Source organism: Sceloporus occidentalis, unplaced genomic scaffold (genome assembly GCF_023333645.1).
Source record: "Sceloporus occidentalis isolate IW3139 unplaced genomic scaffold, rSceOcc1.0.p SCAF_2, whole genome shotgun sequence".
Taxonomy (NCBI): Eukaryota; Metazoa; Chordata; class Lepidosauria; order Squamata; family Phrynosomatidae; genus Sceloporus; species Sceloporus occidentalis.
Window position 1 is genome coordinate 53,276,209 of NW_028316982.1, and position 12,978 is coordinate 53,289,186.

Here is a 12,978-nt window from a genome sequence, read left to right on the forward strand (position 1 = left end):
ATGGTGCTTGCCTTTTTTATTATTGCATGGTTTTCACACCTAACAAGAGAGCATGGCAAGGTATTGGGCTGGATATGCCCTGAGGCCTTTTCAGATGCATCTCCCCACACTTTCATATTCTTTCTCTCTCTCTCTCTCTCTCTCTCTGCAATGGAAGGACAGTAGAACCTTACATTCCATTGAATGTGTTAAAAAGAGTCTCTGACTAGCTGCAACTTCCAGGTAATTGAGAACCCATCTGTGGAGAAGCCTGGTCTACATCCACAGCTATATCCCAATGTACTCATTTGGTCTACTACCTATAAGGGGGTTGCTGGCAGTGGGCCAACTAACATCCAGGTCTCCATCAGCATACTCAGATGCACTCCCACATGGTGAATGTGAATGTAATGAGAAGGGACCTCAGGATGCTTAGTGAGGATTGTGAAAGGGAATCTCTGAAATGGCTTCTGACCTCAAGAGGCTCCTGAGTTGACAAAGGGTGATTCTGCAGGCCTTCCCAGTCGCTAAATTCAAACAATGTTTGAATTGTGTAGAGGAGGGAGGGAGGGAGGGAAGGAGGGAGGAAGGAAGGAAGGAAGGAAGGAAGGAAGGAAGGAAGGAAGGAAGGACGGACCCACCTTTTGACTCCCCCTGCCAACCTTAGTCAACTATTATCTCCCTTCTAAAAACAGTAACTATTGCTCCCTGTCCCATAAAGAAGAGGTGGTTCTCCACATGGTGGGCTGCAATTTTCATGACCACTCACACCACTGGCTGCTATTGGTGGGAGTTATAGGCTAAAAACTATTTGCCCACTCCTGAGATAAAGGGAGAAAGATACCTCTGTTCTTGCTGTAATTCAGTCACTGTGCTAAATCTAGAATCCTATTGAGATGACATGCCTGAATAGGGTATAAATGTACACAAGTAAAATGAATGGGATGCGTACTCCACCTACATCCCCCTACATACCCTTTTTACATGCACAAAGCATGGCAAAGCAAGTTTTCTATTCACAGGGAAGCTTTAACTTATTCAAATGAACATAAGTAGAAGTCTTATGCAGACTTTCAAACTTATAGCTAGGTAGCAAACACTGGGGCTGCTATAGGCAACCCGCCCTTCTGTTATGTTCCAGCATTAATGCCTGAATGCCTAACACCTGAATCAGACCTTGGAAAAATTATCTTTCTGGAATATAGTTCCCACAGTCCCCCCACCCTCCAACTCCATTGACTGGAAGATTCTTAAAGTTATAGTCCAAAAAAGTAACCTTTCTAAGATTTATCCTGAACAGGGTGGAAGGGTGCCTGAAACAATGAGCCAGTTCCCTTAAAGGAAAAAAATGCTCAGAGACACACATTTCTCACAAACAACAACAGGCAGCATCAGGCCCACAAGTGCTTTATTGATGGCATCAAGTCAGCTGTGACTTCGGTTTTAGACTTCTTGTGGCTTATTAATCTGCAACACGACGGAAGGACTGGACCACTGGGGATGCAGCCCCCCATTCCATGGGCTTGTTGTACTCCCCTCTCTCCAGGAAATACTGCCTGCCACGGAAGTTGGGATGCTCATAGAAAACCCAGGCCCCATCCAGGACTTTGCAAGAGTGGATTTCCCGGAAATGAAACTGCTCCATGACAGAAGGGCAATCATCTGTGGATTCATACATCTGGCCACTAAAATCACCTTTCTCAAAGAACTGGATGTGGTATTTGCCTCCACCAGGCTGCAAGAAGAAAGAAAAAGAACACAAAAATGAGCATAAGGAGATGATTGCTTCATTGGCAGGCCATTGTACACAGCTGGCTATTGTGTGATTGGGTCTATTCTCATCAGCTTGTGTCTATTCTCATCAGATCTCCACTTTCTAAAGGTGAATAGTAAAAAGCTCTAGGAGTATTTCCATCCTGTAATGTGGGGGTGGGAAACTTGGGGCCATCCAGATGTTGGGCTCAAACTTCCATTGTTCCTGTCTACTGACTATGCTGGCTGGGCAAGCTGGAATTATCAACATCTGCTTTAATGAGTGTGTGTCTGTGTGAGCAAATGAATACAGACAAAAGGGAGGTGGATTCTCTTTCACTGGAAGTTTTTAAACAAAGGTAATCTCCTGGAGATAGTGTTAGCAGTGGGTGGCAGGGAATTAGACTAAAGGGGCCTTGAGGTCCTTTCCAGCTCTAGGATTCTAAATGTGTTGTCATTATTATTATTCACTTATGTGAAATAAAAGTGTATGAATACCTGGGCAAGTGAAGAATGGAGATATCATGTGCAAACATTTCTACTATCATTATCTAAGAATATCCAATTCATTCATGGAGATTTAGGCTGCATCTACACAGCAGAAATGCAGTTTGACACTACTTTAACTCCAATAGCTCAATGCTATCGAATTCTGGGATTTATAATTTTATACAATATTTAGCCTTCCCTGTCCCAGAAAACTCAGAATTCCATAGCATGAGTCATGGCAGTTAAAATGTTATCAAATTGTATTATTTCTGCTGTGCAGATGCAGCCTTATAGATAATCAAAGAAAAATCCAACTTACTAACTGAATGAACTTGCATGAGCTGACACGGTCATTCAGGCCCATCCAGCGCTGGTACTCAGGATACTCTCCATGAGTCAGCACATACATATTCCCAGCGAAGTTTGGCCTCTCATAAACCACCCAGGCACCTCCCTCCACACGGATGGAATTGCAACGGCTCAAGTCAGTGTGGAAATCCAAGCAGTCCCTGTCGGACTCATAGCGGCGTCCTTGGAAATTCTTGCTTTCATAAAAGGTGATCTGAAAAAACAAGCAGAGAAGAAAGGAAACATATTTCCCACTGAATGCAGCATAGTTTGGTTGAACTTCATGGAAAACATGCCTCCTGGCAACTTCTCTTGCATCTAAACATTAAAAGGAGTTCCACAAGAGCACTTGCTATAAAATATATACATACAAACACATATATGTACATGCCATGGCAATGCCCAAGCTGACAGGAAACATTTATGTGCTCTTTTTAAGGAAATATACCAATGGCTGTACACATAAGCATGAACAGTTATTGTGTGGTAAGCTGTGGTTATACATGATTTCAGCAATCAATCAAAGTGGGGTGAGGGTGGGTGTTGTTTCTGCATTCATTCTATGTGATGAGACTAAGTGAAAAATAATTAACTCAAGACGGTGCCATCTCATCCACTCACCTCTGTTCCACTGGCAAAGAAATGTTTCCTTCTCTAAATGTTCTTGAGTTCAGAAGTGTTTCTTTCTCTAATTGTGTTCTTAATTCCAGTTCAATCCTATTTCTTGTTTTCCTTGGAATGGGCTTGTGAATTAAATAGCTTTTTAAAAGGTGGGGTAAAGAGTGCAATTTTAAACATCTGCTCTTTTCAGAAGATGTAGTAAACAGGGCCAGACCTACAAATGGGTAGAGTGAGGCAGGTGCTTCAAGTAACAGCGAATGTAAATATGGAGGAGGCGGAGGAAACATGCAGTGCTGGCTGCTCCTTCCTGTTGGGAACAGAGTTATGTGTCCATTCTCCCTATCTTACACACATACAAACACATGCGCGCACGCGCGCACACACCTCAGTTTGATGATGAAACTGTCTCATCACCAGTGGTTTATATGTCAAGCCAATGAGCTTCTGTGGGTAGAATGGGGGCATCTCTGAAACATTGTCTGGGCCAGCGCTAACAGAAATCCCGTTCACACAATCTCTATTCATATAATGCCTCCAAGACTAAAACCATGTGAATGGAGGGAGGGGGAGATGAGATCACACCCACTGGCCCTGCTCCATTCCACTTTTGCCTATGAATTCTATGCAGAACTATTAACAGAGATTATGTGAGGCCAGGTTGTACAAAACATTCAGGAGATGCATAAGTGGTCACCTGGCAGCAAGAGGAAGGGGTTGTTCTCACATCCATTTTTCAGTTTAGATCCTTCTCTCTACAGAAGGACACAGTAACTGGTCTACCTTCCAGCACAGGAACAAACAAATTATATTTCTGTCAGCTCATTTCCCAACAGAAAATCCATCTCCTGGTTTTGCTAAGGTTTCATATTTTCTGAGGTCAGAAGCTGGGGACCACTACTGATCTGCACCATGCTTTTGGTGCAGAAAATGTTCTCATTTCAGGCCAACCTTCTACACCAATTACTTAACATGTTGTTAAATAGTTAACCACATGTCTTTAATTTTTTAAGCACAGTGGGATCCTGTTTTGATTGCAATCACAATGGGATAGAGGCTTGCTCTCTCTCTCTCTCTCTCTCACACACACACACACACACACACTCATTCACTGATAGAGAGAGAAGAGCTTTTTTTCTCTTGTAGCCACCAAAGTTATTATTTGCACTGGAGAGGTACTGCTACTGGTGCAAATGGCATGGGGGTGAGGGGTGTATTTTCATTGAGCAATTGGTGTCAGGGAGAGGAATGAGTTAATCATTCATGGGTTTGGATTTTGGCACTAACAACATCACAGATAATATCTGACAGGCACCCATTACTCTCACACAACCCTCCGCATTGCAATTACAGTCACAAAAGATATGCTATCTCTGGGAAACATACAATCTTCCCCAAGGAATGAAATATAACACATCCAGTGCTCCGAAAACAAAATAATTCAGCAACTGTTCTGTTACATCCAGAAAGCCACATGGACCACACATAACAGATGGATAACACATACACAATATCTGGCCTGGCAGAGAGGACTGGTACCCAAACCCACTGAAAGGCTATATGTGCTTTTAGGAATAATCATATAGTACAACACAAACACTGTAAAGGCACCCAATTCTATCTGATTTTGAAAGCTAAGCAGTCTGCTCTGGCCAATACTTGGATGGGAGAACACCGATGGCTACCAGGTGTCATAGGCTACATTTCAGACAAAGGAACTGGCAAAATCACTTCTGAGTATTCCCTAAAAAAATCCTAGGAAAGTCATGGAGTCACCATAAATCAACAAGAAATTTGAAGGTGTGTGTGTGTGAGCACACACACACAGAGACCCTTTGGAAACAGCCAGTGAAGTGTAAGCAATGTTAGACTAGGATTCTAGGACACCAGGGTCTAATCTATGCTCAGCTGTTGAAATCCAGTGAGCAACCTTGGGCAAATCACTCTTTCTCAGCCTAAGAAGACAGCAATAGCAAGTTCCTCTGAAAAAATCTTACCAAGAAAACCTCCATAAGTTGGAATCCACTTCCAGGCACATAACATCAACAAACAACCCTTACTGGGACACTGTACCTCTGGAGACATCAGATGGTAGGTTTCAACTCTGAATGTTCCCCCATGCAAATGACAAATGTCATGTGTGTAGTTTTAAAAGCTAGCAATCAAGGTGCCAGTCATAAACCAGACCTTCTCCATGTCATGGCTAGTTTGTCATCCTCCATTTGCATTTTAAGTGGTAGTCTGAACCATACAATGATTGCTCTCTTGTCACAAGGCTTCCAGAAAAACTTGGCTACAGGACTGTGCAGTGTTAGTGAGTCAATGCTAGGCCTAAATACACAGGCAAATCTGCCCCCTTGGTTTCTATTTTCCATTCTCATGATCATAAGTGGATAAATTATGAATTGCCTATACTGAGATTCTAATCCTGAATCTGCAGCCATTTGTGAACAGCTGCAGTTTGGCTTTCCAGTGATGTGAATAAAGAAACAATAATTTAGATAGTATTTCAAATACAACTGTTAACCTCACTACACATCTCCTATACCTTGTAAATGAATACAATTGCAGAAGCAGATGGAGGACTTATATCCTACAATGCATGTTGTACATGTTTTATCAAGTTGAAACACATCTTCTCAACACAATAATTCACCCTACAGCAAGAATATATCGGTATTTTAAAATCACCCCAGTAAATCTGGGTTCCTCTGTATTCCTCTTCCATATCTTCAGAAGAAGAAACAAACAAAAAGTAGGATTCATTTGGTACTTTCTAGTGTTGCCATTTCAGATATTGGTCCTAATTTCAAAAAATTTAGAATACTAGAGCTTTTAGAAGGAAAGCTAAGAAAAACCACCAGTATAGGTCCAATAGTTCATTTGTCCTTTAACTTAGTATGTCTTTAACTTAAAAAGGAGTAGACTGGTTTTTCCTAAGGCAGAGATACACTATCCCTCTGCTCTTTTCTCAGTTCTGCCAAGCTTGTGAACTTTTTTTATCAATAGATGGAAGAAAGAGGGGTAGCCAGAAGCTGCAAGCATACTTACCCGGTTTCCACTTTTGGACATGGTCAGTGCTGGATCCAATACTCCTGGAGGAGACGACAACCTAGAAACAACTGCAAGAACAAGAACCAGGAAGCCTAATTTTATAGTGAGCTCATTTTTAGACTAAACATTCGCTTTGTCATGAAAACAGGATCCAAAAATTGAGTCAGTGATTCTGAGGCTATTCATCAGTTCTAGAAAAGCAAACAGGATTACAAAATAATGACAAGCTTCATTGCTTCCTTTATTTTTCAGCATTTGGCTGTTGCATTACTAGGTTATGAACACTTTGCTGAGTCAGAAAATTGAACTTCTGTCAGAAATAGTCAAAATAAAGAGCTGTTGCAATCTTAGTGAAGGAGGGCATCCTTGTTCCCATCCACTAGAGTTCCCATAGAGGAACAGAGAACAACTTCTGAACTCTGTGTAAGTCAGAAAGTAAACTAGAGAACATCATCATAGTAGAGGGACAAAGGTGCTTTTACTTCATTTTAACAGGGTACCATCTGAAAGACATCACAAGGAACACTGGTAGGGCACTTACAGTCCCTGCCATTTTGCTGAAACACTTTCCTTCAGTTCACATACAGATTCATTTAGCTCCACAGACCCTTATGCAAAGGGATATTATGAGCCACAGGAGTTCTTTTTCTGGCCCAATTGAAACCTTTAAATATGAAAATGGAAACACTTTTACTTGAATAATCCCATTTTACTAACATTTAAAGTCTAAAAAGTCCCTTCCTATTGTAACCGCACATTATGATTGCCTGTTTTATTTCCTTAATAATTCAAGATAAAGGACACTATATCAAAAAGTAGAGGTTATTAAAACTGTAGGCTGCAAACCAGTGGCGGTTCATGGGTTCCATTCAGGTGGTCCAGGTAAAGGCTGCAGTCAATAATTGCTCTACTTGGCCCAGCATTCATCCAGATCAAGACCATTTTGAGCAGGATGTGATTAATGACTAGACTAGGAAGGCCTAGGTCCTGATACAATAATAATATAATGCTTCTTTTACCAATGACAACTGGCAATAGGTAGGTAGGTAGGTAGGTAGGTAGATAATCTTAGTTATATGTTTTACTTCATAGAACAAAAACATTACTAAAACATCCACTGAGCACCTGTCATATTCAATTGGTCCATGGAATGTGTGTGTGGGGGGAGAGGGATGAGGAGAAAGTTTGACATTGAGAACTGCTGCCTACAAGAGTAATACTTCCCACACTCCAAAAGAGGAGAGGTGTTTCATTTTGGTAAACTTTCCCCCTGAATTCTTTAGCGGCATCTTCATTTCCAGTGTAAACATGTTAAGACTGAAACAATTCCCTTTGAGATCATGTCTGGTCCACAAAATAAACACCATGAAGCGTTGTTATACTGCGAACTACAGACCCTTTGTTCTTGAATAATTCTAGCCAACTGGGTTAACTGTTCCCAGAACATACAGTAACTTAGAAATTATAGCCCTAAATGGGGCCCACTTACTAACTACTTCTTTCTCTGTCTTGATATTATATTCAAGATTAAAGATGAATATGCAACATAATCTATGAATATGTAATATAATCTATCTTCCACTTTATTATTTTACAGCATTGTATCAGAGCACACAAAAGTTGATTTCTTGGACTACAAATCTAGAATTCTCCAAATCAGCATGACCTGCACTATCAGTACATCTCATGATTGCCTCACTCAGCTGGTCAAGAAAGCTGCGCACAAAGTATTGCAGTTTCCATATGCAAGGCTTGGGCATCACTGTGAGACTATCTCTGCCAATTCTCCTTGCCTATATAGTAGAATAGAAGTTCTCTCACTATTGCAAGAACAACTTCTTTGGCTGTAACCTGTGGTAGGCTATAGCTTCCATAGACAGTGTAACAGTGAATGTCCTCCAGGTTTTAATCTAAACTTTAAAAAGAGCTATCCAAGCTGAACCCATCTGGGGGATATGGTTCACTAGCTTGGATCACTTCCTTTAAACCTGGAGTAGATTCACCAGCCCACTGATAGGGAAGCCACCATTTCTGTAAGCTCAGTGTGTGCAAATACACACACGCATTAGAATCACCTTCTTGTAGCATCCTGCAGTAAGATCCCTCATCCCTTAAAAATTGAAAATTCAAATGCTACATTCAGAAATCCACATTATAAACATCAGTTCTCCACAATATAATTTGGGGCATAAAGATTGAGATCAACCTCCAAGATCAGCTTCAATGCTCTCTTTGCCCTTCTTATCCATGAAACTCAGGGTCAGAAATATCCAAATACCACCAACAGAGGCAGAAGGATTGAGCAACTTTACAGAGGGTGGGGGAAACATAGGCCCCATACAGACAGGCCAAAATAAAGCTGCTTAGAGTCACTTTGGAGGTATGCTGTTTAAATGATTCAGGTGTACTAAGAGTCCAGAGGTTGCTCCAAAGCTGCGCTCCAGTCCTTAGGACTGGATCGTGGCTTTGGCTGGGCTTTCGGACTCTTAGTATGTATGTATAATTTAAACAGCATACCTTCAAAGTGACCCGAAGCAGCTTTATTTTGGCCTGTCTGTATGGGGCCATACACAGTCCCAAGATTTGTTCCTTGGTTCCAGTAATGTGTGCAGAGCAGGTCTGACAGACAACTAAGTCTAAGCTTCTAGGGGTCGCATGTTTCTGAAGACAACAATGTGATGTACAGCATACACAGAAATGCAGACAAAGCTCCTCTCATTTTAATGAACCAAATGTTGACAACAATATTTTCTAACATGTCAATTGGCAAGAAAACAAAAAGATGTGGTATGTGAAATAATACACACAATTGCTCTTGTATTGAATTTCAGTATAGAACTCTTCAAACCAATTTTTACATAATACATTGAGCTTTAATTATCTGCCTTTGTGAGAGAAGATATTGTTTTTAAAAGTCTATCAATGTCCACAGCTGAAAAATCAGCTAGAAACTTATTACCCTTCTTATTTATACTAGGTAGCAAAATATCCCTATATGCTTGGGACATTTTTTAACACTAAAATCCCAAGGAGGATTTATTGCAAGGGAAGAACAGGAAAATAAGACAGTAATTTCAAAAGACTGATAACACCCAGGAAATATTGGTCTCCAACCCAACAACAAAAACTTCCAAAACCCTCCTTGTACTCTCCTTCTTGCTATTTTACAATTATTTAGCACTTAAGAATACAACAAAGGTTTATAAGCATTCAGAAATTGAGACTAATAACTTCTTTGTGTTGCATTCAGGTGCCCCAAATCAATGAAAATAAGTTAGTGAGGACTAACTTAAGTCCCAGTGATCTCAATGTGTCTACTCTAAGGCACGTTACAAACGGGCATAAAGTATGGACTGGGTCCGTATTAGGATTGGAAAGGGGCGTCACTTCCGTACAAAATGACGGCGCCTGTTCCACACAGGGCCGCCATGTTTACGTAGCGGATGCGCTGCGTCCGCACATCACGCGGTGCAAATGATGCTGCAAGTGCGCCATTGGCATCTCACGGCATCATATCCGTGCCGCAAAGAGAAGCACCATTTTGGTGCTTCTTATTTGCAGTGCGGAGGAGCCTCATGGTTTGGACGCTGGGGCTCCTCCGCGCTGCAAATGGCGGCGGCGGCAGACCGCCCCTTCTAGGTGGTTTGTAACACGCCTAAGTATGACCAAATCTGGATCTAACCCATTGAGATTTCTTCCATTAATAAGTAAAACAGATTTAGGGGATTACTGGGACAAAATTTCTTTTAATCCCCCACCTAAGAAGCTAGTTGTGCAGAAAAACAATTTTTGATATTTATCTGTTCCATTATTTTCTAAAAACTACCAACTCTCAATTCATCTGGATGTAAACGTTGAAGGAGGCAGAGCATGCTTTCTTATTTGTGGAGAAATTTTTCATCTTGTCCATTACCTTCCCACCTTCCTCCACTTCGGTTGAATGAAACTTTCCACTAAATGAAGCTGCAATTGTCTAGTTTGAATTATTCCCTTTCCCATGCACCCAAAAAGCCATTGTGCCCTTTGCACATGACTGCATCAAATTCAAAAGGGTGAGAGGTGAGCAATGCTAACAGCTCTTATGAAACAAGTGGGATTGCTTCCAGCAAAAGCATTGTTATGTTTGGGTTGCACGTATCTTCATTCCTGCTTGGCCCTAACTTGAACTAAATCCAGACGCATCTCTTTGTGCTTTAAATGTATATCAAGTCAGAGCTTGGAAAAGTTACTTTTCTGAATGACAATTCTCAATATCCTACAGCAACATGCTCACTGGCTTGGAATTTCTAGAACTTACAGTTTTTAATAAAAGAACTGTTCCAAGCTCTAGTCAAGATTACAGTCTCCTTCATGTCTATTTCATGTTCACACTACACAGCCCGAATATGGGAATTCATATCTGGCAGAAAAACCATGAGAGGCAGCCTTTCTGTCATGGTAGGATCTAGTATGAATATTTCATTTTGAGCTACTGTAACCCAAGTCATCATGCTAAGGCACAACAAAAATTCAGATGTTCTTGAAAGGGCTTTTCTTCACCAAAGAGATAAGTAAAACTGCAACAAAGATAGTTAATTTCAATCTGGTGGTGATGACCCCAATACAATTAGAAAGAAAACAATCCCTCCAAACATGATGAAATGGATTTAGTTACTTAATTTCATCTTGGATGCCAAGATACCCATTAAACTTAGTTTTTGGTGTGCACTGCCTTGATTTCCTAAAAAAACCTCTGCAACAACTAAACCTTGTACAAGTAAATCCTCTTTTGCAAATATGACTCAGCTAGGAAAGTCTCTGCCACTTTAAATACATAGGAGTGTAAGTGGAAAATTTTGAGATAGCTCTTGCAATGCTGTGAATCCCAAGGATTAATCAGAACCGACATTTGTAGCATTAGACCAATTAGGCATCCATGCTTTGAAGCCATTATAGATGAGAAGCATAACAAAGCACTTCTGGGGTTGGGCGTTTTGAAAAGCAACCATATTAAAACCCTACCTCCCATGGATAGTTCTTCCCATCTGAAATGGAATTTGATGGTTTACTTTCATTACAAAAATGACCATAGTTTCAGAAGAGAACTATTGATTTTTGTTTAAATCATGTCACTTGATGTTTGTGACCACATACAGATAAAGCACAAGAATCATTTCCCCTCTTTTATTCATGAAGTGACATACAATCCATCGACAAGTTTTTTAAAAGAACACACTGCAATACTATCCTTGTCTCAAAAATAAACCTTAAGAATTTAACAGTACTCACTCTCAAGAAAGTCTGGATAGCATTGCAGCAAAAAGCTCAAATCCAACTGCTAGTTCCAACTAAAGTAGACCTGCTAAATTAAAGGGCTATATATAATTGTTTATTGATCATTCAGCAACAGATTTAAAGGGTCAACTCTGTTTGGGACTAGCAACTGGATTTAGGCCAAAGTGACTCCCCGTTTTACAATGAGCCATAGGAGATACCCGAAGACTAACTAACTTTTCATTATGACCGCCAGTTTTCAGAAGTAATCTAAAAAATTCCACTTTTATTTCTTCATCTTCCTATTTCTAACACTTTCCTGAGCCACCTTACTCTTCCACATCCGGGGGGGGGGGGGGGGGGGGGGCAAATAAGTCATCTTATGGATGCACACAAGTCCATACCCAATGCCTGCTTTAGTTTTGTAAGAAGGTGCGGCAGGTCTTGGGCAAAATGCATCTTATCCTCATTACTGCTGCATCTCCCAGTTTGCTTGATCTCACTCTCTACTTACAATCCACAAAACCATCTAGTGCTGGATTGGGCAGAGTGCAGTCCATGGGCCATGCATTGCCCTTCCAAGGCCTGCCCATCCCTTTAAAAGAGGTTCTCTACATTTTAAATGGAGAATAGAAGGTAGAAAGAGACTGCAAATCCTCTTCCTTATTCCTGTCACTGGTTCCTTAATTGAAACAGAGAGAGGGGAACACACAACAGCAAAGTCAAGGCACTGTAGCCACTGGCAGTAGGTTGCTCACTGGGGAACAATACTTGGCATCTGCCCAGCAATGCCTACCTGTCAAACTAAGTATGTTTCAGCTGGAAACATTTTCTGTTCTTTTATATCTGTACAGCATATTAAGGGAGAGAGGAACCGAACACAAGACCTGCTTCTTTGAAAGAAGGGAAGGGAAGCAAAGAAAGGGATCCACACATAGTAGTACTTAGGAGTATTACACTAACCTAGGCCCTATCTACTTCAATGGGCCATATAATTTAAATATTAATAAGTCTAAATCCAACTCACCAATTCCAAGACCCTTATCCTGATTTATGAAGATGGTAGTGAATATTTTCATCTCTCAACAACATTTAGGGGGGAAATGAAACACACACACACAAAATCCAGCTAATTTAATTAAATGTCATAGTTCAATTGTTAAACAGTGCTATAAAAATACATCTAGTTTTTATACACGTTAATCAGTTTTTAGTTAATACTAGTCAAAATATTCAATTAAAAACCAGAATCTTGCCTGTATCTTCATACCCAAAAATGTAACTCCTTTTCATATGCTACAAAGCTCAATTTTGGTCTCAGCTGCATGTAGATGTGTTAATAGCAAGGCTTGTTAATTTCTTATGAATTACGTTTTCCTAAGAAGAGTGCAGAACAAGGAAAGATACCACAACAGCTGGAAAGGAAGAGGAAGTTCATCTCTTCCTTCAGAATGCTGCCAAGCAAGTCCGAATTTCCAAATTCAT

At 40.6% G+C, this 12,978-nt stretch overlaps 1 protein-coding gene across 1 annotated transcript; it reads right to left on the minus strand.

The window, feature by feature from the left end:
• Window positions 1–584: 584 nt before the first annotated feature.
• Window positions 585–12,976, minus strand: CRYGS (crystallin gamma S). The gene is made up of 4 exons (XM_089509391.1): window positions 12,901–12,976; window positions 6,238–6,308; window positions 2,540–2,782; window positions 585–1,714 (listed from the first exon to the last, which is right to left on the minus strand). The coding sequence occupies exons 1-4, from the start codon at window positions 12,929–12,931 to the stop codon at window positions 1,442–1,444; spliced, it is 618 nt and encodes a 205-aa protein (XP_089365517.1). The 5' UTR covers window positions 12,932–12,976; the 3' UTR covers window positions 585–1,441.
• Between the last annotated feature and the right edge of the window lie 2 nt (window positions 12,977–12,978).